This window comes from Lutra lutra, chromosome 8 (assembly GCF_902655055.1).
Source record: "Lutra lutra chromosome 8, mLutLut1.2, whole genome shotgun sequence".
NCBI classification, from domain to species: domain Eukaryota; kingdom Metazoa; phylum Chordata; class Mammalia; order Carnivora; family Mustelidae; genus Lutra; species Lutra lutra.
The window spans coordinates 105,183,186-105,210,878 of NC_062285.1; the positions used below are offsets into that span (position 1 = coordinate 105,183,186).

The 27,693-nt window shown below is 36.2% G+C and overlaps 1 protein-coding gene and 1 long non-coding RNA gene across 3 annotated transcripts in view; one reads left to right on the top strand and one right to left on the bottom strand.

Annotated features, from left to right (window-relative positions):
- Positions 1-27,693, top strand: part of SYT1 (synaptotagmin 1) — a 550,018-nt gene that overhangs the window by 378,715 nt on the left and 143,610 nt on the right. Inside the window, exons 4-6 of one of the 2 annotated variants that reach the window (XM_047742887.1) lie at positions 15,667-15,851; positions 21,781-21,894; positions 25,849-26,016. In XM_047742887.1, coding sequence (XP_047598843.1) covers positions 15,667-15,851; positions 21,781-21,894; positions 25,849-26,016 — 467 coding nt within the window. Of the gene's footprint in view, positions 1-15,666; positions 15,852-21,771; positions 21,895-25,848; positions 26,017-27,693 lie in introns of both variants that reach the window. The other variant, XM_047742886.1, reaches the window with a different exon arrangement.
- The window catches only part of LOC125107613 (uncharacterized), a 357,800-nt gene that overhangs the window by 234,462 nt on the left and 95,645 nt on the right, over positions 1-27,693 (bottom strand). The window lies entirely within an intron of this gene.

Consider the following 27,693-nt stretch of genomic DNA (forward strand, 5'->3'; position numbering starts at 1 on the left):
TAACTAGACTTATCATGGGGTGGTTTTGTAATAGATAAAAATATTGAAATCTGTGATTCATACCTGGAACTAATAGGATGTCAATTAAATTTCAATATGTATGTCAATTAAATTTCAATAAAAATACTTTTAGAATAAAAAATTAGATTTTAGAACAGAATTTTATATGTATTATTTATTACTTAAAATGGGGAACAAAATAGCATTTTTTAAACCCCATCTATGTGCATGTATTATCTCATGTAATTCTCACAATTAGTATTGTGGTATTACCCCCCCCTTTTCATGTAGAAGAAGACAAAGACTTACTGAATTTTAAACTCAGAGTTGAGGGGCACGTGGATGGTGCAGTCAGTTAAGCATCTGCCTTCTGCTCAGGTCATGATCCCAGGGTCCCGGGATAGAGCCCTGCATCCGGCTCCCTTTCAGCAGAGAGTCTGCTTCTTCCTCTCCCTCTGCCCCCCACCCCTAGCGGGTGCTCTCTCTTGCAATGTCTCTTTCAAATAAATAAGATCTTTAAAAAATAAAATAAAATAAACTCAGTTGACGCCTAACCTCTAGTACCTTCTAGTATGCCATGATGAGTTGAATAGGTAACATTATAACTGATTTTCTAGGACTTTACTTTTTATTTAATTACACATTTATTAAAATTCACCCAAACATTTTTAACTTAAGGATTCCATGAGGTCATGGAAATCTATTTCCTAAATCTATTCTGATCTATAAAAGTGAAACTCTTGTGAGTTGCTTTATAACAGAGTAATCATGTTTCAACCATCTGAGAAACTTCTTTTCCATTACTGTATATTGATTATGATTCTCATCAGTTGTGTTAAAAAGACTTTTCTCTTTATACCTTGCTTTTTTTCCCCCGCAAGGAACCTATTTTTTTTTAATAGTGTAGTTGGACTTTTGCCTAGAAAATTACAAAATCACTCAAACAAAATTTATCTCATCTTTCTGAAGGAAAAGAAACGTTTCCTATCTAACTCCAACCTCATGACTCTTCTCTGATATTTTTCCAGCCGTAGGTGTTAGCATCTGCTGTTGGAGAATCTGGTTTTGATTGGTAGGGACTGGGGTGAGGACTGGAGCCAAGATCGCATTTTACATTAACTATTATATAATCATAGCACATGTCCAACTCCACAGATTACTGATACTTTATGAAAGAATGTACATCTTCAAGTTCATCTTCATCATTTTTGCATTTGTATTTTTGAGACCGTACCTGAAATTCTCATGCATACACCCCTCAAATAAAGCAAATGACACCCCTCTCATAATGTAAGAACATGGAGACGTCAGCTACTTCCTCCTCTGCCACCTTTTGAGAACTGCAGCTGAGATCGGGCTCGAGCTCTTCTGGAAATGTACTGCACTCTTCATACTGCACTATTTACTGCCTCTCCTCCCCATGTCACCATTTAGATGGCTGCTCAGGGACAATCAGAAAAAACACCAAGGAACAAAATAGCTCCAAATAGCTTCCCCAGATTCCATGCTCTCTAGTCTCCCTCTCTTTACGCCCCCACATGTCAAATACGCACAGAGCAGCCCACAGAGGAGGTAAATGGAAAAGAGAAAACCAAGGCATGAGGCAGCACCTTGTACTTCGAGAAGGACCAGTAGTGAAGGGTGGAACCCAGTTTTCAGGGAGGGAGCTGACCAGGTTAGCATGAACACACACTTACTTACTGCCCCTTCCACAATGCCCATAGACTGCTTCCTGAAGTGTCATGCCATTTGTCTCAAATGTATGGTAGACTTCAAAAATCCCCCATTTTAAAAAAAGAAAATGATTTAGAGCAATCAGCTGCCACTTAAAAGTTAACATCCTATACTTCCGATGTCTGCTGTAAGCTTTTCAATAGGAGATAACGTTCTCCATTTTCTTCGTTGTTTTTTTCTGAACATCCTTCCTCTGATGATCTATTTTAAGTGTCCTACTATGTTTTTCCTTTCTGTCCATCAATAATTTAAAGTAAATATTCTTTTCAGAAAGAAGAGTGTGATCCTCAGATTACATCAGCCCACTAAATTCTTTTTTTATTCTTTCACTTAAAAGCATTAAGATGAACTTCAAACATAAAATTTTACATTGCCTGAAAGGCATCTGCCTGAATATGTTAAGTAATGTATCCACTATCGTTTTCCCAAGAATCTTAAGAGGCCACTAGCATAGTAAGATTATTATATTTCTTCCAGGCAGTATCTGGATCTAGTGATTCTCTATGGATATAAACACTGTAATATTTGCACAGTGACCTGGTTCTTGACTTTGATGGTTACATGTAAGTAAAATACTGAAGAAAAACAAAAACCCACAGCTATTGCTTCCAGTAAGTTTCATAGTTTCTAATCTTTAAAGGAAATTCTCTATCTTACTACTTTACTAAATCATACTAAAATGTAATGTACAGCTATAGGCTCCTAACCCATTTTCTTGAAAATTATGGGCAGAAACAACTCAAAATTAATAAGTAAGACATATTAAATGAACACAGCATTGGAAGGATTTAAATAGAAAAGGACCAAAATTGTGATCCTGGGTAAATTTAAATCTTATCATCACTGACTGATTTGAAACAGGAAGAATCAGAGTTTGGATTAATAGAAAGAGCTCGATGGTACAAAGGGTTGAGTTTGAGATTGGACCATGATTTTTTCTGAAGATCTTTGGACAGTCACGGTATTTCTAATACCTTAAATTTTCCATTTATGAAGGAAGATCAGAGTATTTAAGTTAAATAATTAATTCAATGTTGTAAATTATTCAGTGGAAACATATTACAAAGTTGGTTCTTAATAAAACATTACAATTTTAAAATGTAAATAATTATTGAATAAAAAAACACTGAATTTAAGGTAGCTTTTTACGTCACTTAAAATAGTTGGCCAATTTTGAAGGAAAAAAAAGCAGCATCCAAGAGCATTTTGTTGTTAATGCTTAAGCCCCACAGAATGGAGTGTAATCAAGCAAAACCTACCATTTTGCGATCAGAAAGAGTAAAATTCTTGTCACTAATACATTTATTACTGCTGCATTAAAACATTTACCTCAGGTAGCGTTAGCTGGGCTGACTAATTATTGAAAATACAAAGCAGTGCATATGATGTTTATTTCCATTAGTACAAAATTTAATATTATTCCATTGCTGCTCACATTATTTGAATAAAAATCAGTTGTTCAGGCACTGTGATTTTAAAGAACTGTGATTTATTCTCCCCCAAAGTTTGATTTAGTTATTCTATTATTTACCCATGAATAGCTTGAACACTGCCAAAATGCTTTGTCTCTGAGTTTTTTGACAGCCATCTTTATTTTAGAATGTTACCCTGACATTCTGCTGTATTATTAGCACACAGCATGTCGAGTATGCTGGGAGTTTTAGTATACAGACAATTTGTATTTCATCTTTTATCTATGTAATTTTTAGAGTTTTCTCAATCAGGTTTTAAGCACTTTCAGATTATGAAATTTCATAAGACTTGCTGGCAAATAAAAATTACCAGCATGTATAACCCTCCTTCACATTACCACAGTACAGAGTACTTTGTCTGTTACAAATTTACGTGTCACAAATTGCTTAGAGTTTATACCAGAGTTCCCTCTCTCTACCCACCTCCCATATTATAGATGTTGAATCTGAGGTTCAGAAAAGTTTAAATAACTTGGTTCAAATTTATTTGGCAATTTGAGTGGCAGAACTTGGGAGTCAAGATTCCTGATCCCCCTGATGTGGCCCACTGATGTTACGATTATCATCAGATTTTTTTTTTGACAAATGATTTTCACTGATTTGGCATAAAAATAAAATATTATTGCAGTTTGAAGAAGCCTGGTAGTCCTCTACAAATATATTTGCCAAACCAAACTCTTCTGAGCAGTAATATAATTAGTGAATATTTGCTCAAGATTCAGTGTGGACACAAAAGAGTGTCAAAATATATGGAAAGAGCATGAAAATTTAAGACCTAAGCCTGATCCCTACTCTAATGAGAATCACGTTACGGAAGCTACACTTCAGATCCTCAGTGTTCTCATCTACAAAATGGAGATTCCGGTAACCACCACCTTACCTTCTCTGCAATTGGGTCTTTTAGAGTCAAATGGGCTGAGGTAACGTGAAAGGGACTCATAAAGTGAAGGAACTATATAAACGAGAAATTAGATTAGGGAATACAGCAAGTGCTGCCCATAAGAAAGGAAAAGCCATATCAGCATTATTAATACAATTCTTTAAGAGCATCTTTCTCGGGGATAGACAACATAAAAATAAGGAAAAATGGACAGGAACAAAATGAATTTTATTGCTTTTTCCATAATCTTCTAGAAGAAAAAAATAAGGAATAGTTCCACATATTTTCTAAATGATCTGGAAAATTTATCAGGATTTGATCTGTAGTATTTAAAAAAAAAGTATACCCTTTAGTTTTAAAAGGAGTCCAATAGAGCCACATTCCCCCCATGTTTAAACAATACTGGAAGAAGGCTTTCTTGGTCTCTAATTATGCTTTTGTTTCTTCAGTAAGCATTTGTTTATGACTTCCCGCATACCCAACCGAACTATAATTCATGGAAGATCCAAGGAGAGGAAGGTCACAGAATCCCTCCTCAGATAATGCCTCCATGTTGAAGAGGCAGATTACAAAGCTACTAGAAAACAAGGATCAATATATGATCATACCAGTGAGAAAGCATAAATAAATGTGGGTGAGAGACAATATAAAGAGCTCATGTGTGGTATTACTCAGGCAGACATTTGGAGGAAGTCTACCAGGAGTCTTTTAAGGGAGGAAATCACTAAGTTTGACAAGGAAAAGAGAATCAAGAAAATTGTACTTTCTCAGAGGAGATCTGGGCAAATTTACAAAAAGAAGCATAATTCACACAGGGTCCTGAGGTCATATGCTCACGGTTGCACTGCTTGAAGTACAAACTCTAAACCAAGGCAGATAAGATTTAAAAAGGGATAAGATTTAAAGAATTACATATGTATATATATATCTTCAGAAGCAAGAATGAAAAATAAATCAAGAACCATGGGAACTGTAGAAAAATAAAAGATGAAAGTTCAAATCCAAGAACCACAAAACAAAAAGAAGAAATGATGCTACAAATTGCCAGGGAGAAAAATACACTGAGAGAAAGAGAGAAAACAGCGATTGGAGAGGCAAATTAACAAGTTCAGTCTGTAGCAGCAGGAATCCATTGGATAATCAAGGAAAAATGTCCTGTGAATAGCTAGACAAGCAAGGGGCTTTGTTTTCCCTGTTGTCTACCTGTCACTTTGTATAGTAATGAAATTAATGAGCCTGACTCTTCCTTTTCATGACTGGAAAGACTCAAACATCCGGCTCTTCTTCACTCACGCGTAGCAACCACACAGTTCCTGTCAGTACAGTCAAATTGCTCCAAGTTACAGGGAACTCTAAAAATCTCGTCACTTGCCCCTCGAATAATAAATAGAAAGTACAGGGGGGGGAAATCCTTCCAAAACAGGAGGCAATAAGGTTAGGTGGCATTTTTCTTTCTTTATTTCTTCTAACCGCTGGCCTGAAGTTGTACACTAGCACCAAGAAGCAGGGAACCTATCTGCCCGTTCAGCTGATGTTCTTTTACCGTAATTGGTTTAATCATAATATGAAATTGCTTAAAAAAGAAACAAGTAGAGATTGAAATATTGAAATATCCAAAAGTTGCCCACAGGTACCCTATTCAAGTCTTGGAATCGATTTTTTTTTCCCTTGGGCCTCTCTGCCAAAGACAGAAAACAGATTAAAGACAATGTTAACTCGATTCAAAGTGTCCGAAGAAAACCAAAGACCAACTGAAACAGAATCCAAAAGATTTTGAAAACTTTTAATACAAAAGAAGATAGTTAGCTTCCACTAGGGGAAGAAAATACCTGAGACATATTCCTTTTTGGTTTTGAACTTGGAAATCGGAACTCAAGAGAGACATGCTACAAATTTGATAGGATAAATGGATTTCCCTTTAACCACGAAATTGTGTTGTCCACAGCATGATTGAAAACTGTTACAAACTTCTAAAGGCTTCCGAACTGATTAGCCCATGAATCGTCTTCGCCTCTGCCAACCTACCTGGCATCCCCTCCTGTTTACCAATGCACTTCTCCCTGGAGCCAGCAGACAGCAAGCTCCCAGGGCTGATTGGGACTTTATCTAAATCCCCTGGAAGTCATGCTGGGGCTTATCTCTCTGCCTGAAGACCCAACATCATTTTCCCATGTCAAATTTCAGACATTCCAATATTGTGAAGATACGGATGACTTTGCCTTATCATTGAAAGCAGACTATTATTAGAGACATTTTATAAAATTAATTATTTGATTAATACCTGTGCAGATAAAATGGCTTTCAGTCAACAAACTTTCATCATCAAAACTCATCATTACATTCAATAAGAAACATCAATAACCTTACTAAGTTATTCAGCAGCAGTGTTCTGTTCCCGTACCTACCAAAAAAATCACATAAACAGATAGAGGTTCTAGAAAAAATTTCTCAATGTATAGGTTGTGATTTCATGCTTTTCAAAACAACATATTTTACTGAAGGTTTTTTTTAATGTACTACCAGTTTTTTAAGTGTTTTGTGCTTTTTAAAGCAGTATATTTTTACAGAAGTTTTAAAATGTATTAACAGTTTTTTAATGTATTAAGTTTTTTTTAAAGAGAGGCAGATTTCCCATGTTATTAAGTTTTAAGGTTTAAAAAATAATTCTAAATAAGCGTTCATTTGGTGAGTAAGACTGCTGTGACCACATAATGGAATCAGAGTCAAGCCAAAGACCCTATTTAATTTGGCATTTATTGTTCACAATTTGCTTCATGTATATTAATCATACCTGCCCAGCTGGACTATAAGCTGTTTAATTACTGTAGACTTATTCATTATTCCTTCAAGGTCTTGAGCATTAATGTGTTCAATAGACACTCGGATGAATGAATGAATGAATGAGCCTCTCTCTTACATTACTGTTTACACAATCCATCTGCCTTAATGAGTAGCTAACTCTACTCAATGGCTTGGATCATTTTTACAGCCTATTTATACAGACATATCTTCCAGTTTGCTTTCTGTCAGGAGCACATATTGAAAAAGCTAAACAGAACTATATAAGAGAAGAATGTGTTAAGAGGGTAATTCTGAAGGCTATTTAGGGAAGGCTACATGTGTTTACTGTAAGGAATTGTCTTCTCATTTACTGTGACCAAAAAAAGTCTCATGTAGTCTCTTTCCTAAGTGTCTTGCTAAGAGCTTTGTTTAGGAAAGGTAGTCACTGAAGTTTAAGAAGTTAGAGTAAAAGGAATCTAAAAACCAAAGGAAAGAGGAGAAGGAAGGATTAAGGAAGAGAAGGAAGGAGAGAGACACGACAGACAAGAGGGGAGGGAGTCAGAAAGGAAGGAAAAGAAGAAAAGAACTGGAGTCCCCAAAAAGGCTATTTTCACTGTGCAGCAAGCAAAGTCTTGGAGCCTTCCTCAAGACTCACCTCCTGTTTGGAGCTTTCATTGAACTCTAGGACCCACGACCTTACCCATCCCTAACTCAGAGCCCACCTACTCTGCTGAATTTTATGTTTAACCCTGTACTATCTCCTTCTAGTTTTTTCCCTGGAAGGTAATCTTTGCCAGCTCCTAGAGAGCAGGACTTGCCTTTTTTGTGCCCCCCACCATCTCCAGCACAATATGAGCACATCGCAGAATGCCAAGAAAACAAATAAGTGTCAATGATCCAATGAAGGATTAGGTTTTTTGTTTGTTTTAAATTCCCTCATCTCGGTCAATTTTACCTTGATGCTTCTGGAAAAGGGTTTTTAATTTGGAATCCAATGGTCTTTGAGAGCAGGAACTGTAATCTCTACCAGGGTACCACACACTCCCGGTTGTACAGAAATTTAAATATACAGCACACACCCTGTGCTTGAACACACATTTATTTTCCCATGAAGACACTATAGATTTCGTTACATTTTAAATGAGGCATATAATTCAACAGAGGCTTCAAACTCTGTCATCAAGACTGAGAAAAAAGTTTGTTTAATACTGAGGAGCAAAAAATGCATGGTCTTTGAAGCAGTTTCTGTCTATAATGAGAAACTCTTCATTCTCTCCTTTGGCTGGTTTATTCTTAAACCATATTATGTAGGACCGCATACAGTGTTGCAAATCTCACATTTAATGTGCTGTCTCTAGGGGTGGTTAATAAGAATATTAATCCACATATTTCCAGTGCTTTATTCCTGTTTGCATTCTGCAATTTAGAAAATGCCTTAAAATGCAAGACTTATTTGGCTTTTTGCCAATCCTTGAAAAATTTTCCTTGTGTGTTTAAAATTAGCCATCAGCAGTCTAAAAGTAAAGCTTTGAGATAGATTCTTTTTCTTAGCATTTAACAGTAAAATTATTATTATTATGCCTGATGATCTAGAGAGACCGATTGTTTGGGGTAAACCTGGAAGTTGGTAAAAAGCTGCAGTGAACCTAACTAAGATTGAAGAAATCTGTAAGTTCCCCATAAGATGAATGATACAGATGTTCGTGCAGTGGTGAGGCACTCAGGACAAAACAGAGATACAGCAAAGGTAGAAAGGCTTGGAGTCACTGCCGAATTTTCGTAGTGGCCATAGCAACGGTATTACCTAGATCATCATCTTGAGGCCCTTGGCTGAAATACCTAAGACTGAAGTAAATGCATGAGTTTCTATTTCTCAGAGAGGAAAATGCAGCCCATCTCGTGAAAGAGATATGGATTTTTAGGTTGTTTCTTATTAAGATGAATGGGAATGGAACCTTCCAGATAATGCAGAGCTGACCTTAAAAGTGAAATCGAGGCAGAAGTAAAAAGCAGTGAGTTTTGCCCCAGATTCTATCTAAAACCCAATGAGTAAATCCACCAGAAGGTTGCCAGCCTAGGTAAGAACTAGAGCTGGCTACATGGGGATGTGGCAGGAGAGTCAGAGCTGAGGAAATGCAACCGAGTAGCAGACTGAAGGAGACATACCTGAGACAGTGCTGTACCTCAGAGACCATCCCTCTCTACTTGTACCTGTGCCCAACATCATGGCCGTGCGGGCCTTTCAAGCCACCTAACATTTACTGAGCACTAAGCAGGCGGGGGACTGAGTCAGGCATTTTAGAGATGAAAAAAACAAACAAACAAACAAAGTCCATTTAGAAGTGAGAACTTAGAATCAGGAAATCTAGACCGGGCTCCTCTTGGCCATCGGGCACTTTGTGTAAATTTTATAAAGCTTCTGTCCCGACCAGTTCATTCTGTAGGACTCATCTGTGTGATGAGCAGACTTCGGATTGGGGGGCATAAATGGGACACCCTGGGCTGCTCTTCAATAATAGTAAGATTTTCCCTTTCATAAAAGTACTGTCCTCAGCGACAATTGGCTCCATTAAAGAGAAGGAAATTTGGAGTGTCTGCTTTTTTCAAAAAAAGAAAGTTTATGAGGGCCTCTTAAATGAGTAATTTTTACAAATTTGTTTAGTGCCAAAGCCCCCTTGCAGAAAAAGAAATGACGTTTTTCAATCTTAGAATAACACTTTTATTGTAAAAAGGATATTTACTAGTCACTTTCATCAATAAATGTCCCCCTTAGAGCACTAAATCTGTACACAAGAGCACATGAAGCCGTGGAGATTCTATCTGAGAACACCCTATTATCCTCTAAGTACTGAGTTTGGCAAATTTAAGAAATTTACTTCTGAAAGAGTAAATAAGACCTGGTTTTTAGCATGTAGGATATAAATAGTAAGCTTCATGATTATACAAACTAAGCTTGGCCCTCTATTACAGCTCTGTAAAAAATGCCAGGCAAATAGATGTTCAATAAATATGTGTTTGATTAAATACTTAATTTTTTAAACTGCTTAACTTATCCCCACTCCTCATGAAAGAATGGCCCCTCCTGATAAGGGGAAACAGTTGTTTGGTTTCCCCTCCCCCCAACAGAAGACCTGCTAATGCAAATTTACTTCTAAATGGTTCTGAAATATCTTTTTGTGTTTTCAGCAAATGCCAGTACTTCATTTCATGAATCATCTACAAAGAGCTGAGTTTTAAGAAGTGAATTTCATGTGTAGAAAGGAGTGATATTAAAATGCTTTTGATATATTTATACAGATTTGGATTTTTCAAATAATACGTCTTTTTATACCAACCTCAATGATCCAATGTAGTCTACCACATAGTCCATATTTCTCACTGGGTGGGAGGGGCAATTTTAGCAAATGTACGTAGTATTTTTATTTAAAAATCTGTCAACATAGGGGCGCCTGGGTGGCTCAGTGGGTTAAAGTCTCTGCCTTCGGCTTGGGTCATGATCCCAGGGTCCCGGGATCAACCACTGCATCAGACTCTCTGCTAAGTGGGGAGCCTGCTTCCTCCTCTCTCTCTGCCTGCCTCCCTGCCTACCTGGGATCTCTGTCTGTCAAATAAAAAAAATTTTTGAAAAAAAAATCTGTCAACACAGACACTTTTGCTGAGCCTTGAGAAATAATGTTGAAATGAACTAAAGAAGAGGAATAGCATTGCAAGAAAGAAGGAATATGTTTGAGGAAGACCTGGGAGAGACCTGAGCAAAGAGCAATGAGTGATTCAGTGACATGTAGGTAACCTGAAGCCCACACCTTACAAGTAGAAATAGATGTGAAGGAAGCAGAAAACATACGGAAGAAGAAATGGCATGACTTGATCCTCAATCAGGCTTGGGAGAAAATTTTCCATATGGTTCCAAGATACAATAAGCACTAAGAGGGTCCACAGAAACTGGTTTGGTGAACAGGTTTGAGATGACAGATTCATAGAAAACATTCTGTAGGTAGTGGGAGATACAGTCCCAGTGTGTGTAAGAGGGGACAGAATGGATAACTGATATCAAAGTTTAAGGCATAGGAAAGAAGCCATTCAACAGTGAGTTAATGTGAAAACGAACAAGTGACTGAGAACTTTGACTAACAAATTCATTTAAAGACTTGGGAATGGGAAAGGAAAGAGGGAAAATGTCAGACCCATTGAAGACGATGCTGGCAAGGGCAGTAGGAACAGCAACGGAAGGAAATTTCAAAAAGGAATATGTGATCAAGATGTTCTCATACTACAGACAATATTGTTTGTGTTTGGCCACAGGAAAACATCATCCTTGTTGTCACAAATCACAGGATTTCCTTCTTTTTTTCCTTCTTTTTTATGACTGAATAATATTCCAATTGTGTATATATACTACATTTTCTTTATCCCTTGAACCATTCATAGACACTTAGGTTGTTTTTTTATCTTGACTTTTATGAATAATACTGCAGTGAACATAGGGGTGAATATACCACTGCAGATAGTAATTTTGTTTGTTTGTTTCCCTGGGGTATATACCCAGAATGAGATTGCTGGATTATATGGTAGTTCTATTTTTAATTTTTTGAAGAACCTCCATAGTCTTTTCCATAATGGCTATGCAAACTGATGCCTTGGCAAAACTGTAGGGGAGAATCCATTTCCTTGCCTTTTCCAGCTTCTAAACACAGTTACATTCCTTGGTTCATGGTTCTTTCCTCCATGTTCAAAATCAGCAGCATAGAATCTTCAAATCTCTAATTCTGAAACTCCTGCCTGTGTTTTTCACTTTTAAGGACTCTAGTAATTGCACAGTTCTATCTGGATATAATCCAGGACAACCTCCCCATTCTCAAGATCCTAAATCACATTTGCCAAGTCCTTTTTGCCATGTAAGGTAACATATTCATGGGTCCGAGGGGACAGCATGTGAACATTCAGAGGAATCCAAATTCTGCCTACCACAAAGTCTACGTTAAAATATTAGAAGCTAGTTAGCATTGACTTTGATTAATTTTTATGCATCAGTTTACCTTTGGGTTAAACAATGTGAGATTAATTTATTAACTGGAAAATGAAAATAACATTTTTAATGGAAAGCTTTTACACTAATCTATTATTCTCTGCTGAAAGGTCTTTAAGTTAAATGTTAAAATTCTTGTTATTAAAATTTCCATTTAGTGATAGTTGGGTGGCAATAACAATAAGCTAATAGTTTTCTGCCAATAGCAATATTTTGATGAGCCCATTTTTTTATTGAAGCCATACTTTATATTATGGAAATCACTTAACAGCATCTTTTGCTGTTATTTATTTTTACTGTTTTTTTAAATATAAGATGTTTTATTAAAAAGGCTTCAAAGCTGGGGCACCTGGGTGGCTCAGTGGGTTAAAGCCTCTGCCTTCGGCTCGGGTCGTGATCCCAGGGTTCTGGAATCGAGCCCCATGTCGGGCTCTCTGCTCAGCGGGGAGCCGGCTTCCTCCTCTCTCTCTCTCTCTCTCTCTCTCTCTCTCTACCTGCCTCTCTGCCTACTCGTGATCTCTGTCAAATAAATAAATAAAATCTTTAAAAAAAAAAAGGCTTCAAAGCTAAAGATTTTTTCCTTTGTATCCACTTAAAATATGTATATTTTTAACCTAATAATATAAAGCTATATTTGAATTTCTCAAACTATTGGATCTGTAGTTTTTCCTCCGTATAAAGTCTTTCCTGTATAAAATTGAAGGGATAATGAACAAAACCGCTATAAATATTAAATGAGATAATGTATGTACAACTGTAGCAGCTGCTAGCCCATATTAAGTAGGTCTTCCATCAATTTTTAGCCTAATAGAAAATATGAGATTTTTTTCACTCATATTGAAACATTTCTATAAATAAGAATGAATAGTTCTATAGATGGTGTTTCTTTGCCAACTTATCAAATTCTAAGTATTTGATTTCCACAGAATGTAAGATGAGAATTCAATTCAAATAACTCAATTAAAAATGGAAGTTTGTATTCCAAATATCTATTCAGTTAGACTTCCATGGTAGAGGTACACAAAAGGATAACCTTAAGATTTTTAAATTCTATCTGAAGATGCCAGTAGATTGTGAGGAAAATTCTTTGAGTTTCATATATACAATAGAGAATAGTTGAAGTTAGAAATTAAGCTACTCAGGAGATCAAACCTAGAATATGGTAGCAGTTTAAGAAATAAAAATCACCAAATTTTCTCAGTGGCTATAATTTACCTTCAAGTTGCACTGTTTAAGATTTCCTCCTGTAATCCTATGCCCCTATGTCTTTAACTCCTTGTGATTAAATAACGTTCCTGTGCTTTCACTATCTATTTCCTTTTTGTGAAGTTGTCAAATGACCTCTGTCTTGTCCTGTGTAATTTAGGAGACTTTTATGTAACTCTCTGAGAGACTATCACACAAGTCCGACTGGAAGAGTAATTTACGAGGTTCAAAATGAAGGGTCATTATTAATATCGTCTGGCCTGCAATGAATACATAGACTCTCTCGTTCATGCATGGCAGGGTTTCAGCTAGAGCACAAGAGGTAGAAAGTTTCAAATGAGGTGTTATGAATGATATCATTGGTTAAATAAATTTAATCTACATTTTAAAAATATGATCGTTTAATGAGATTAGGAAACCTAAGAAAACATGGTGTTTGGTGTGGGCTTATATATTACTTTCTGGTATTTCTTTGGCTAAAAACACAATTTCAGAAGTTGTGCTTTTATAGATCTTTAGGCTTACATTTATTAGCCAATCGTAAGTTAGAATAGGCATAGTAAGTATTCGACACTATAAAGCTAAACACAGAGGGACAGCAAAGAGTGGGTTTTCTCGTTTTCAGGAGACGTTTAGTGCTTCTACTTTATCAAAGTATTCCTGCCTTGTGTTCAGCAATCCTTGGTATTAATGTTTACGTAGGTAGAAGAAAATAGTACTTTTTCTTACCATTTCAGTGTCCAGTGTCTCTTCTTAATTACAGCAGGCAAATCTAATTATTTCTGATCAGTCTTAACAGTTGAACAATTCCTTTCTGGCCAAAGTGAAATCTTAAATATTTCCATTAGAGCTTTTTTATAACATATGCACATGGTATAGGATATACCAAATAAGAAAAGATAATAACTTTTAGTAGATGGACAACTGTAGCAGAAAAATGTTTTTATTTATTTATATATTCTTTATTGTTTTAAACAGAGACACTAAATCTGAAGCCTCTCATCAAAAAAATCACCTCTACCTCTCAATTTCCCCTAGCATATCAACTGAACTTCTGGTTTTTTTAGTATGTATGTATTATTGGGCCTGTTTTATATCCTCCCACATACTTTAAGTGTTCCACGTTACCCATAATACTTAGCGGTATTCCTTGAAAATAAATAGCTAACATCAAGTTCCCACTATGTGCTGGATGCCATTCTAAGCTTTTTGGTATATTAACTCCCTTAATTTTCAAAGGAAATGAAAGAGGTACCACTATTATCTTCACCTTATAAAGGAGGAAACTAATTCAGAACAGTTAAGCAATCTAGCTAGAGTCACACTGCCTGAAAGTGGCCAAGCCCAAACCAAAGCCTGGCTTCAGGGCCACTGAACATAACCCCTGCCCTGCCCCTGCAGACCTTGAGCAGGTAAATGTAATACTTTTGGGGGCAGGGGGAGTTATTATTTTTTTAATTAACATATGATGTATTATTTGTTTCAGGGGTACAGGTCTGTGATTCATCAATTTTACACAATTCACAGAGCTCACCATAGCACATACCCTACCCAATGTCCATCACCCAGCTGCCTCATCCCTCCCACCATCCTCCCCTCCAGCAACCCTCTGTTTGTTTCCTGAGATTAAGAGTCTCATGGTTTGTCTCCCTCTCTGGTTTAATCTTGTTTCATTTTTCCCACCCTTCCCCTATGATGCTGTCTTGTTTCTCAAATTCCTCATATCAGTGAAATCATATAATAATTATCTTTCTCTGATGGACTTATTTCCCTTAGCATAATACCCTTTAGTTCCATCCATATCATTGCAAATGGTTCGATTTCAGTTTTTTGATGGCCGCATAATATTCCAGTATGTATATATGCACCACTTCTTTATCCATTCACCTCTTGATGGACATCTAGGCTCTTTCCATAGTTTGGCTATTGTGGACGGTAAATGTCCTACTTTTAGACCTGGTGACTTTCAGAGCACCAAGTACTTCTTCCTCACCTTTATTACCATTATGATATTTTTTTTCTCTGGTTATTCAATTGATGCCTGTCCCTCCCATTATACCCAGAACATATCAATAGAGCCTCTAGTATTTAATAGACAAGTAATAGCAGCTAGTATTTATTAAGCTTTTACCATGTGCCAGGAAATGTATCTTATTTTAATCTTCAAGAAGTCTATGATACCGATCAGTTTACCTCCAACTTTGGAGATGAGGATACTGAGGCAGAGGGAGGTGAGAGGACTTGCCCAGGGTCATAGAGCTAATAAATGGTAGAGTCAGGATTTCAACTCCAAGGCCAAACTCCAGAGTTAAGCTCTGGATGAAGGAAGGAATGGATGAATGGACATATAGCTTGGAGGAAAGCATATTTGACTTATGTGCAGGGGTGAAGTGGAAACAGAAACCACCATCTGGGCAGAGGAGACGTGGGTACTATGACACAGAACAGGGTGCCTGGAATGCTCAATAAATATGAATTAACCAGTGGATGCCTTTGTAGCCCTTAGGTTAAAAGACTTTGCACACGCAATGTTTGTTACTAATGCCTTCTATCTTTTTCTCTTTCAGTGCCACCATGGGCCTTAATTGCCATAGCCATAGTCGCTGTCCTTTTAGTCCTGACCTGCTGCTTTTGTATCTGTAAGAAATGTTTGTTCAAAAAGAAAAACAAGAAGAAGGGAAAAGAGAAGGGAGGGAAGAATGCCATTAACATGAAAGATGTGAAAGACTTAGGGAAGACCATGAAAGATCAGGTAATATCTTCATTCCATATTACTTCTTTGATGATTTTATTAAATATTAATAAATGGCTTATTATTTTATACCAGATAAGTATAGAAGTAAACAACTTCTGGACAGATGTCACTGTTGTCAAAAATGCTTTGCGATCCTTTCCGTCATTAGTCAACATCCCAAAGTGCAATGAAAACATTTGGTAGTGTTTTCCAGACTCCTAAGCATCTGACCCAGAAAAGGGCATCGATGACTGGCAGGGCCATCTTGACAGGCCCAGCAGACTGGAATGATGCCTGAGTATTTGGATTACATCTGCTCAGCCACCCTTAACCGCATTTAGAGTTAGAGAAACAAAATGGAGAGTATCTGAAAGCTTTCCCTTTTGGGCATGGTACCTTTCTCACATTACCACTATTCATAATCACTGTTAAATCACCCATACTTGTGGCCCTTTGTCACAGTAGATGAAAATTACCATTCCTATAGATCTAGCCTCCTTGATAATGAGCGCTCAGGAAGAGTGACCTAAACAGTGAGTTAGAAGAGAGAGAATTACAAGTTAGTCCTCAAGAACAGTGCATAATTTTAAGGCAAAATCCTTGTTTTGATAGTTAGGGACAGTGAAACCACAACACAGGTTATGGAACCCATCCAGCTGGGTTATGTTCCAGAGCTTCAGGAAGCTATTCGGTTGTTCTTTACATCATTGTTTATTTTAATTAAATTAACTGGATGATTTGGTTCAGAATAAAGTTTATTATTAATAGTTATTATTAAATGCCTCATTATTTTTGAATCATTTTCATAGTGGAAAATGTTAAATTAAATGTTCTTTAGAACATTCATTTTAATTCATTTTAATAATGTAAATGTAGAGCTTTTTCATAGAAAGAACACTTTCAATTTGTTTCTATTTGTTTCCTTTCAAGTAATTCAAGTTTTATTTATTCTCAAATAGCAATACATATTAACAATTTTTTTGTAAATTCTTCTAATATTATTAAGTACTATTACTTGAACTCTTAAATAGGTAAATCTCCGTAAGAACAGTTTAGTCAAGGAGGGCATTTTTAGCACATTTGCGTAGTTTCCTAGTTTACTACCCATTCAGGGCACCGACCCCACTCCCTGGCTTGATATTTAAATACTTTTTCTCTAAGATACTGTAGTGTCTAATGACAATGGTTTTAAAAAGGCTCTTCTCCCTCACTCAACTTTCATTTGGTTTCAGAGACATAGGATGTAGGCAGTGCCTGCACTCATGCTCAGAGACTTATCCTGGGCTCAGAACAACAAGGTTTACATTCTTCTTAGTCTCTAATCACAGCCACAGAAGTGTGTGTGCCCACATTCCATCACAGACAACTAATAAGGCTTTTTCTCTTTAGTTAATTTGTTACATTTAAAAACTACAATTAGTAGTAGAAACATGCCTTGCTTTATTTCAACATTTTCAATTACAAGCAGAACTTGACAGATTTCTTTCAACAGTTTATTGGGAGATTAGGTGTAGGAACAACGTGCTAGATGGACAGGGACTGAATAATCTGCATGTGAATTTCAGATATATCTATGCAACCATTTGAAAATATGGCCTTATCATTTTCGTACCCATAATATAATGCGAATGTGATTTTCCCATATCCAAGAATTAACAGTTAAAAGCACTAAATAATGTTAAATTATAACTACAGCATTTTTTTCCTAGCATAAGGTATTTGTTTTCTTCTTTGTGGAATTTGTTCTGTATGATGTAAGATTGTGATTTATAGTATAGTAGTGGTATTTATTACCCCTGTAATAACCTGGATAAATGACCAAGATCTCAAAATACTACATACAGAGAACTGATGGTGATTAATTTTTCAGTGATCATCTATTCCTTTGGATGTGAGGAGAAGAGAAAAATGAGTCAAATAAGGAAATACTAGTAGGAACTCAGTGATAGTTTATAGTGAGTGATCTATTATAACAAAGTATTTGGGATCTCAACCACTCACAAAGATCTCATCATTTTAAGATTACTTGTCTATGTAGGATTTTACAGATCTTAGTTTATGAACAATTAAGTATAAAAAATAAAATATAATTTGGACAAGCAAAAATAGGCCTCATCAGTAAACAGTTACATAGTAGCTTATACTACTTTTAAGGCATGTGGTAGTAGCTAAAGATGGGTTCTATTGTTTCACGAAGAGGACGGATGAAGAAACAAAATAGCTTGTACAGTTTTAAGATGTGCATCCCATGGGGACCATTCAATCATCCAACTTTAAAAGAGCACAGGTTTTGAAATTCAGTAATATTCCTAAATGATTACATTTTCAGAATATTTTAAACAGTGTATTGATGTGAGCATGAGGAAAACAAACACAGTCTATGCCTCTCATCTAAAAACACAACAAAAAAAAAATTTCGATTAAAAAAAAAACAAACAAACAGATGTGAGAGGCATTTTAGACATGATTTCTTAAGGTACATAGGCTCTGGGGCAGCCAGTAGGTTTTCACCATTTCAACCTATGTAAGAATGGACAGAAATTCAAATTCCAATGATCATAGCTACCTGTCTCTATATTAAAATTTTATAATAAAGAGTTTTAGAATTCCATAATGACAACAAACTAACTAGTAACAGTGTATTCATACAAGGTAAGATTTATACAAAAAGGTTTTGTTTTCGTTTTTAATTCCTGAAAGCTTGAGAACACTGAAAATGCAGAGGGACAGTATCAATTTGCAAAGTCCTAGGTCTGGAAAGGTCATTTCTCCATGGTTTTTACTAATATGTGTGGATATTTTAATTTTCATTTCTTCCTTCTATGTCCTCCTTATCTGTGTTATGTCTCATGACTGTTCTGGACTGCCCCTTGCGGTAGGTTTCCTCTGCTCTTTAGAAACCCTCGTCAACGCTCGGATACATTTAGTGGCCTGGCAGCTGGGGCTCCACAGCTCAGGGTGTACCATTCTGACACACATCAAGAGGCTGAACTAAATTGATTTTTTTTAACGATAAAGGGTTCTCATTTTAAACATTACTAACTGATTAAATAGAACAGTATTAGAAAGCTCAAGTTTTTAGAAAGAAAATTCAGCCCCTGTGCTACCTTTAGTAAGTGTGCCTTATCCAATCCAAATCTGAACAATTTCACTTAGAACTTCCCCCTCAGATGGTTATAAATTATGCACCTTTTGAATTTTGAAGGAAGCCAAAAGTATGGATACTACATCTTTGAAATTTAAAACAAGATCTGATGTTCCCAACACATAGCTTTCACTCCCACAGTTTAGCAAACCATCAAAACTGCTGGGCTTACAAGCTTTTTCCTCTGTTTTTTGTTGAGGGGAATGGGGGTAGGTAGAGGGGTACTGCTCTTGAGATGTTATAATAGCTACTGATTTAATAGGTCTGAATTTAATGTGATGGCACAGAAGACATTCTGCTTAAGCTTCAGGACAAGAATAGACTTAATTACCTCGGTGATGAACAGTGGCACTGAGAAATTATCAAAAATTTAGCCCTATTTCATACAGAATAATTGCAGAGATGGTCCTGCACCTTTTATTAGGGCAAAAACCACTTAGGAAGAAGGAGATTTAATATCTCAGCTATTGCAAATTGCACTGAGCTGAATCATGATATGTAAATTGTCAGTTCTGAAAGAGACTTTTGAAAAAGGGTTTTAATCCATGAATTTTTTTTGTAATTATGATAGAATAACATATAGAGTTTTCAGATGGAATTATGTACTACATAGCTTGCTATTATTTTTAAAAACTTAAAATCTTACAGGGAGGCAATTTACCAAGGCTGTAATTTTCTAAGCACATCTATGGGAGTGTTAAAGACTAACAGACAGCTGAGGTTTTGAAAGGGCAAGGTGACTTCACTGCCTCAGCTCCTCTAATTAAACTCAGTTGTCTTTTCTGGTCACTTTACTAGCTTGTTCCCTGTAATGACCTATCCCCCCACGCAAGTTAAAAGATTAAATTTTTAAGTAATTAAATTGTTTCCTGCCTTGGGTTATCAGGAAACCAACATTTTACTCTTCAGGAAAACATTTCAGTATAAATTTTCCTACACAGATGTAATGATGGTAATTTTTGATTTTCCGAACTCATTGTAGGCTCCTGAATATTTTCAAGAAGCACAGCAAGGGAGGCACCTCCAACTACAGCTCAACTCTGTTTATATGCTCTTCCCACCCAAATGAGTTCTATTGATATAATGCCACCAAGTCTCAGTTTTTGGGGGGGGGATCAAACCGGAGTTAGCAGAGTAGAGCCTAACTGGGAAATCCTGTCCATTTCAGTACCATTTTGAAGCACCAGAAAGAGTCTACGTGTAAATGAACGAGTGAACAGTAGAGCTTTCTCTAACCAAACAAGAAAGACCACATAATCTGGAAGATGGGAAGAGGCTGGGTGATGGCACTGTAATCTGACAACTCTTGCCTTTCTGAAATCTGGTTATACTTCAGCATTTGACTGATTTTCAGATTTAACTTTCTGACAAGAGTTAAAATTCTTTTATCACAGATATAAAGCAGTCTACCACACTGCATTTTCTTGACTTCTGTGGGATTCTATAGTCACACACACACACACGTGCAAAAAGCAACAAAAATGCCATAACCAAAAACCAGGGAAGAAGATTTATAATATATAACAGAAAGTTGAGACCACTAAAATACGAAGAGTGTCTAGAAATCAATAAGACCCAAACATAGTAACAGAAAACTTAGCAAAGGATATATACCAGCAGTTCCCAGACAAATAAATACAATCGGTTATTATAAAGATTTTCAAATTTTTCCACCTCACTAGCAGTCAGGGAAATGTAATTTTATCATTTTTAATTTTGAATAACTACACCTAGTTTTAAAAATTATTTTTCCTAATTCTCTGAAGCAATAAGAATGTATATCCCTAGAAACAAACCTTACCTAATATTTATAATCTTTATAGCCTTTAATTTTTTTTCAGCAAAGTTTTTGTACTTCATGGGGAAATACATTATCTATTTTCATTTTCAAAAAAGAGGAACATTGAGTATATTTGATGAAATAATGAGCTTTCTAGTATTTCATTTCATATTACACTTAAGTTTTAGATCATAAAGAATATTCTGTTGGCCCAAACTGAGTTGAGAGTTCAGAACCAAGATTTTTGTTCATTGATACAAAATAAATCTTAATGATTCCAGTTTGACAAAATTGCAAACGTAACTGCTTTTATTTTTTTTATCTCAAATAGACCCATAAATCAATTTAATTCAGCCTAGCTTTCTGTGGAGCTGTTATAAAAATAAAATGGTAAACTTCAACTAGAAGTGGGGTAGATTTTCCTCTGAACATGCATTTGCTGGTGGCATGTTTTTTCCACTTTTTCCATAACCATTATAAATGTCTATGTAAAACACAGGAAGTTAAAATTCTTTGAGAATCACGTACTCAGCTATCTTTCTCATAGGAAACAAAGCAAGAAAAGGCCACGCATTTCATCTAAGTTCTCCACTGCATGTAACGATGATGTTTTACACAATGCTGAGCTTAGATCTCTTTAAACTACATGAATGTGAAATCTGGCCTGGTTAATAGCATGTTTATCATACTTCTGAAAGAAGCAGTCTTACCAAAGCCAAACATGAAACCAAGTCAACATTTTCTCTGCACCAACTTGACATTTTTTGCTTGCCACATTCCGAGGGGCTTTTCCATCGCTTCCATATTGCTTGCTGACTGGGGAAGAAAATTCCGTGCACAAGTGGAATTTTAAAAATGTATAAGCAGCAAATGTGAATGTGTGTCAGACAAATGGATTTCCAGCATCTTAGTGCTTGCTTCTAACAGCTTGGAAGTATAACCACAGGCCCAGGTTGATACGAGTTTCAACGAATTCACCTGAATTCACATATAATTCATTTCCCTGCTCCTAGGCTCTAAAGGACGATGATGCCGAAACTGGATTGACTGATGGGGAAGAAAAAGAAGAACCCAAAGAAGAGGAGAAACTGGGAAAACTTCAATATTCACTGGATTATGATTTCCAGAATAACCAGGTCTGAAGGGGGTGGGAAAGGACTTCTAATTCCATGACGTTTTCTGAAATTACCAAGTAGAAATTGAAGCAAGATACTTCTTAAAACATTCCGTTTGCTCAGAGGGGAAAATGCAATTATCAAAGCTATTGATGAAATCATTTCGGAGTGCAGGCAGTCCCCTACTTGCTAATTTAACTTCTGATAATTAGAATTCACAGTATTCAACCGATTACATCTACTTATGGCACTTACAGCAGGCAGGCAGAATACAAATGAACTTGCAAGGAGCAGTCCGATTCTGACAGCTCTCATCAGCCCATCAGCCTGAGCTATGGCAATCTCCCTTGGAATTCATGGAATTCGATCTTGTTGAGGTGAACCACCATTCAACCAAAGCTTTAAAACAAAACCTGTTTGATAAGGAATCAAAGATGAAAAACTGCCTGCCTCCCATGAATTTCAAAGGCAGGAATGCCTTATCATGATACTAGGTAAAATTCCTAGCACCCAGGGGAGGAGAAAGACCAGCAACTTGATTTCTAGTGCCTGTGATTGCTGCCCCAAAACTGTTAAGGAACTCAAGGCAGTAACAAAACACTCCTGCTTTCAATTCTCAAAAAAACTTAGATGTGCCACCTAGATGGATGATAATATTACTACCTTTTATTAACTGCATTATAGAGGTAGTTCAAAGGAAAATGTTTAAAATCTCTACATTAAAAAAAATTATAATCATAATTAAAAAAAAAAAAAAACCCTTCTAAGGACACATGAAATTGACCATGTCCCTTTACCTTCTGATTTGTCAAATGAAAAAGCTAGGTAAGAATTAGTGGAGGGGCACCTGAGTAGCTCATTCATTTGAGTGTCTGACTCTCGATTTTGGCTCAGATCATGATCTCAGAGTCCTGGGATCTGCCAACATTGGGTTCAGTGCTCCAAGGCAGGAGTCTGCTTGAGGATTCTCTCTCTTCTGCCTCTTGGGCCCTTCCCCCACCCACATTCATGACATGGGCTTGTGCGTACACTCGCCACACGCTTGTGCGTGCTCTCTCCAATAGATAAAATCTTTAAATAAATTTTAAAAAAGAAGAATTAGTGGTATCAGCTGAATAAGAGATGGGGCTCTTAAGAATCTTTAGGACAATGTCCTTGTCTGGCAAAGTGAATTTAACTATTTTGTTTCACCTTTTTGGATGAGGAAAAAGTGATACATGTTAATACATTTACTTCTAATACAGCTTGTGTTAATTATTTCATTGCTGTTGAAATAATGATGTTGATGAGAAATGAACAATACATAAAACACCAATACTCAGCTCTGACAACTAAAGTCCAAAGTCAGTAACACTGTGAGAGTTCTATGTAGTTGCAAGAATTCTGGGTGTTATTTAGAAATCAACAATTTAAATAATGTCTTCACTTTTTGAATTTCCAGAGGGTTCCTCATGAAGAACGTACTGATAAGCTCTATCATACTAAAAAAATTTATTTGATCAGCTTCATTTCAGCCCTGACTAGTTATTTTATAATACATTCTAGAAAGCTGCATTTTGGTTACAGATACAAGTTTATAGGTACGGATTTATACACATTTATAAATATACCATTTATAGTTAATTAAATAGGGCATTTGAGATCACTTCTATCCCAGCTACCAAAATTTGACAATCAGGAGTTGGTCAAGAGCAAAACTTCCTAATAGTTACATATTCTGACGAAGATGAGGGTTAACATTAATATGTAACATTTTTTCCAGAAACTTAACATGACTTTATATACATATCCAGTATATATTTTTTTTTACTATTTTATTCTACTTTCATATTATCCAGTAGAAATCTAGTGGTATATCATCCTGGTTAGTCATAATTTTGAAACTTCTAAGTTAGCTGGAATACTTTAAGTATCATTTTATAAAGCATCTTTAAGAAAATACCACTGATTTTTTTTTTTACTCAAATATACTAAGTGCTTTTGCTGTTCTCCTTCTAGCAAACACCAAATTTTTAAGAAGGTATTTCATTCTGAAGATCTAGAAGATCTAGCTGATGAAATATTTTTTAGTTCATATGCATCGATCTTTCCAAGTGTTCTCGGCTAATCTATGAACTGATTCTTCTGAATCATGAAAAGATACAGCCTGAGGAATTTTATACATGAAGCTGTAATCAAATATACATGTTTGCTTACAGAAACTGAATGTCAACCCTAAAGTGCTCTAAATGAGAAGCGGTCATGGCATGGGGGGAAAGCTCAAGCAAAAGAGGGGGAAGAGGGTTAGAAGCAATGACACACCTTATCAACAAAATATCCAAAAATCTTAAAATATATATTATCTAGGTTTAAGGAGTTTAGGTCATAGCACTAGTGCATTCTCTGCCCAAAAGCACATTCATTTCAAAAAGTGAGAAGGAGAAAATAGAATCTTGCTTATTCACATTGCTATCTAAAGGCAAATTCCAAATACCAACTTGGCAAATCAACAGACTGTTTGCTTTACTAATCATGTCTTTATAATATGAGGCCTATGTTAGCTATTCTTGTACCATCTGTATTTTGTACACCTGCAATCCAGCGCTCTTACTGACACTCACTAATATACTAAGCATTAAAATGGAAACATCAGGGGCGCCTGGGTGGCTCAGTGGGTTAAGCCGCTGCCTTCGGCTCAGGTGATGATCTCAGAGTCCTGGGATAGCGCCCCGCATCGGGCTCTCCGCTCAGCGGGGAGCCTGCTTCCTCCTCTCTCTCTGCCTGCTTGTGATCTCTCTGTCAAATAAATAAAATCTTTAAAAAATAAATAAATAAATAAATAAATAAATAAAATGGAAACATCAGTCATTCAGAGCATTGGTCCTGGTTAAAAACTGAACTAGCCAAAATGCTCTCTTTACAAACATGATGGGTCAGTTTTATAGAAAATGAATGTGACTTTTTTTTTTTTTTTTTTAAGGAAGTAATAGCATTTCTACTCTATCTGGCTAAAAAGGCACAGACTCAAATGTTTCAGCCTGATGTGAAAAGCTGTAATGTAACTGCATTTACTGACACGTATATATCTTGTATAACCTTGATTAAGAGTCTACTTTTGTTTCCCATGTGAATCTAAACCAGTCTGTTGATACAAAACATCTGATGACAGAGCATCTGGAAGAGTCCACTCACATGTTTTATTTTCTTCCCCAAAACAGTAACAATGCCAGCCTACACTCACAGTCCTAAAACAGGAATGTATCACTGAGAAAACAGACATGGAAAAATCTCAGTATTTGAAAAAAAAAAATCAGAAACGAAGTCACTTAGCATAACAAACCGTATCTGTAATTTTACATTCATTTATGTAAAGCTGAAATTATACTTCTTTGATTCTATGCCCTAGATTTAATTTCAGAATAAATAATAATTTTACTATAAGTTAAAATAAGAAATAGGCAGCATACAAATAAAGGTCAAATGTGATAGAAACTTGCTCATCTTATTTTTATCTCAAAATGCTACCCAATTTCCAAGAAATTCCTATTTTGCTGGTCTGAAGCTTTGAGCGCAGAATAAACATTTCCTACTTTATAATCACAGACTTGTTATTGTTTAACAATTTATTTCCACTTACAAATCATGCCCTCGAAAGGAAAATAATGCACGAGGGCCTTTAACAACTGGAAAGTTATTTGATTGCAGCTCTTTTGCAAATATAAATTCCATATTTAACTGTAATCAGCAACCTTTTAAAAGCCTCTTTTGTGCTTAAAACCAGGCTTCCCAGAGCCTGTATCTGTCATAATTGGTTTCTGAAGTCTATATGGCTTGTTTCATTTGCCTTCTGTGTTTAGATTGATAAGAGAAATAGTTTATTAAAAGCAAAGAGGAAGAGAAAGCGAGAGATCATAATACGCAACATTGCAAACAAGTCAATCTTGTCCAAAATGTCCACCAATGCTTGTGTTTGCTCTATTCTGTTTCTCATTTCAGCTGCTGGTAGGGATTATCCAAGCTGCTGAGCTGCCTGCCTTAGACATGGGGGGCACATCTGATCCCTATGTCAAAGTGTTTCTGCTGCCCGATAAAAAGAAGAAATTTGAGACAAAAGTCCACCGAAAGACCCTTAATCCTGTCTTCAATGAGCAATTTACTTTCAAGGTATTTCTTTCTTTCTTTCTTTCTTTCTTTCTTTCTTTCTTTCTTTCTTTCTTTCTTTCTTTTCTTTCTTTCTTTCTGTACCTACTAATGACTTCTCTGTGGTTTTCAAGACCAATCTCATCCTGACACATACATAGATGTGCACATAGCCCCTTGATCAGAGGCTCACAGAAGAGTCTATTCAGAATATTTAAAATTCTTAACTTCAGTCCGATGAGGATTCTATATTGCATTTAGATGTGGTCAGAGTAGGATTTAGCTCAGCCATTTCAGAACAGAATATAGCCTGGGAGATAACAAGACTGTCATTCACGTCTCAAAAGGGAGGTCGACTAGGTAAGCCAATAGACTTGCACATGTCCCCCTCTCTAAAATAGAGCCCAAGCAAGAATGAAATCATTCTTTCTCTAAGTCTCGAAGTTCCTGAAAATAAATCACTATCACAGAACCAAGTAAACTGTGTTCCACTGTTTAAATGGTAGCAATTGGCTTTACTCTCGTTGTGAAATTCTGTGTATACACAGCCAATCTGAGCACACCGAAACCATTCTTAACTATCAATAAAAAGAATAGGAATCCCTTGTTTTTCAGCATTTCTAGCCTTTTTCCCCCTCAATGGTCATCTCTTCCCTAATGGTCTTCATCTTATTGAGACACCTCAGGTGACAAACAATAACCAAGGGAGATTCTGGCCAAATGATAATGACTGGACAGGAAAACGTGCTCAGTGAGCCTCGGGCATCTCTGCATATATACAGTCCCATAGCTCTTGCCTCGAAGTCATGCACAAAAACAGCACTTTCATAGCTCTCTTTAATATGTGAAAAAAAATGTAAATGCATTACTTAAAATAATACATTTCTGAAAAATGAAAGGTCTGTGAATATGCCAGCAGGCGGATTCAGAACCCCTCATCTATCAGCCAGCCTTCGCGACAGCATGTGCCTCATGTTGGCAAATACTGCGTAGGAAATAAATGGATGAAACTGAGGGCATGAGTCATTTTCTCAAGCCCTGTTTCCAATTTCACAAAAGAGCAGTGTCTTTCCCTTCACTCTGAAATTTGAGGTTTTAAGACAAAAAAAGTCTCCAATGTCTTGTCAGTAATCTTCTCTTAAAAAACTACACTTTTCTATGCCCAGAGAGTTTGTTTAGAGTCTCAATGAAAACATTCTGAAACTACTCAGCTTATGAAGAACTAATCACTATGGCCAAACCACCACAAAACAAAATGAAAATAAAATAAAATTCTGCAAATGGTAATCACAGTCATACTATTTGACTATATTTTAATCTTAATTTAGGTCAGGAGTTTCTAACAACGATTTAGGAAGCAGAATCTTAAATTATTTGAAATACGGGGGGGGGGGGGCCTTTATTTTGAGTTACCTGTATGTTAATTTTAAAAATGTGTTCCTAAAATTTGATGAGGCATGTTTAATTATTAAAATTTTTAAATTGTCTATAAAATTTTGTCAGGTTGCATTTTATTTCAGGAATGTTAATCAAACCATAAATCGATACGAAGTATATTATATTTTGATACACTTAAGAACCATGATGCTGTTTTGAGAATGGTTAATTTCGCCAGTGGATGTTATAGATTATGCATCCTGAAATGCCAATGGACAAGTTGTTCGAATAGAAGCACAACAGTTTTAAGATGATAGGCTTTAA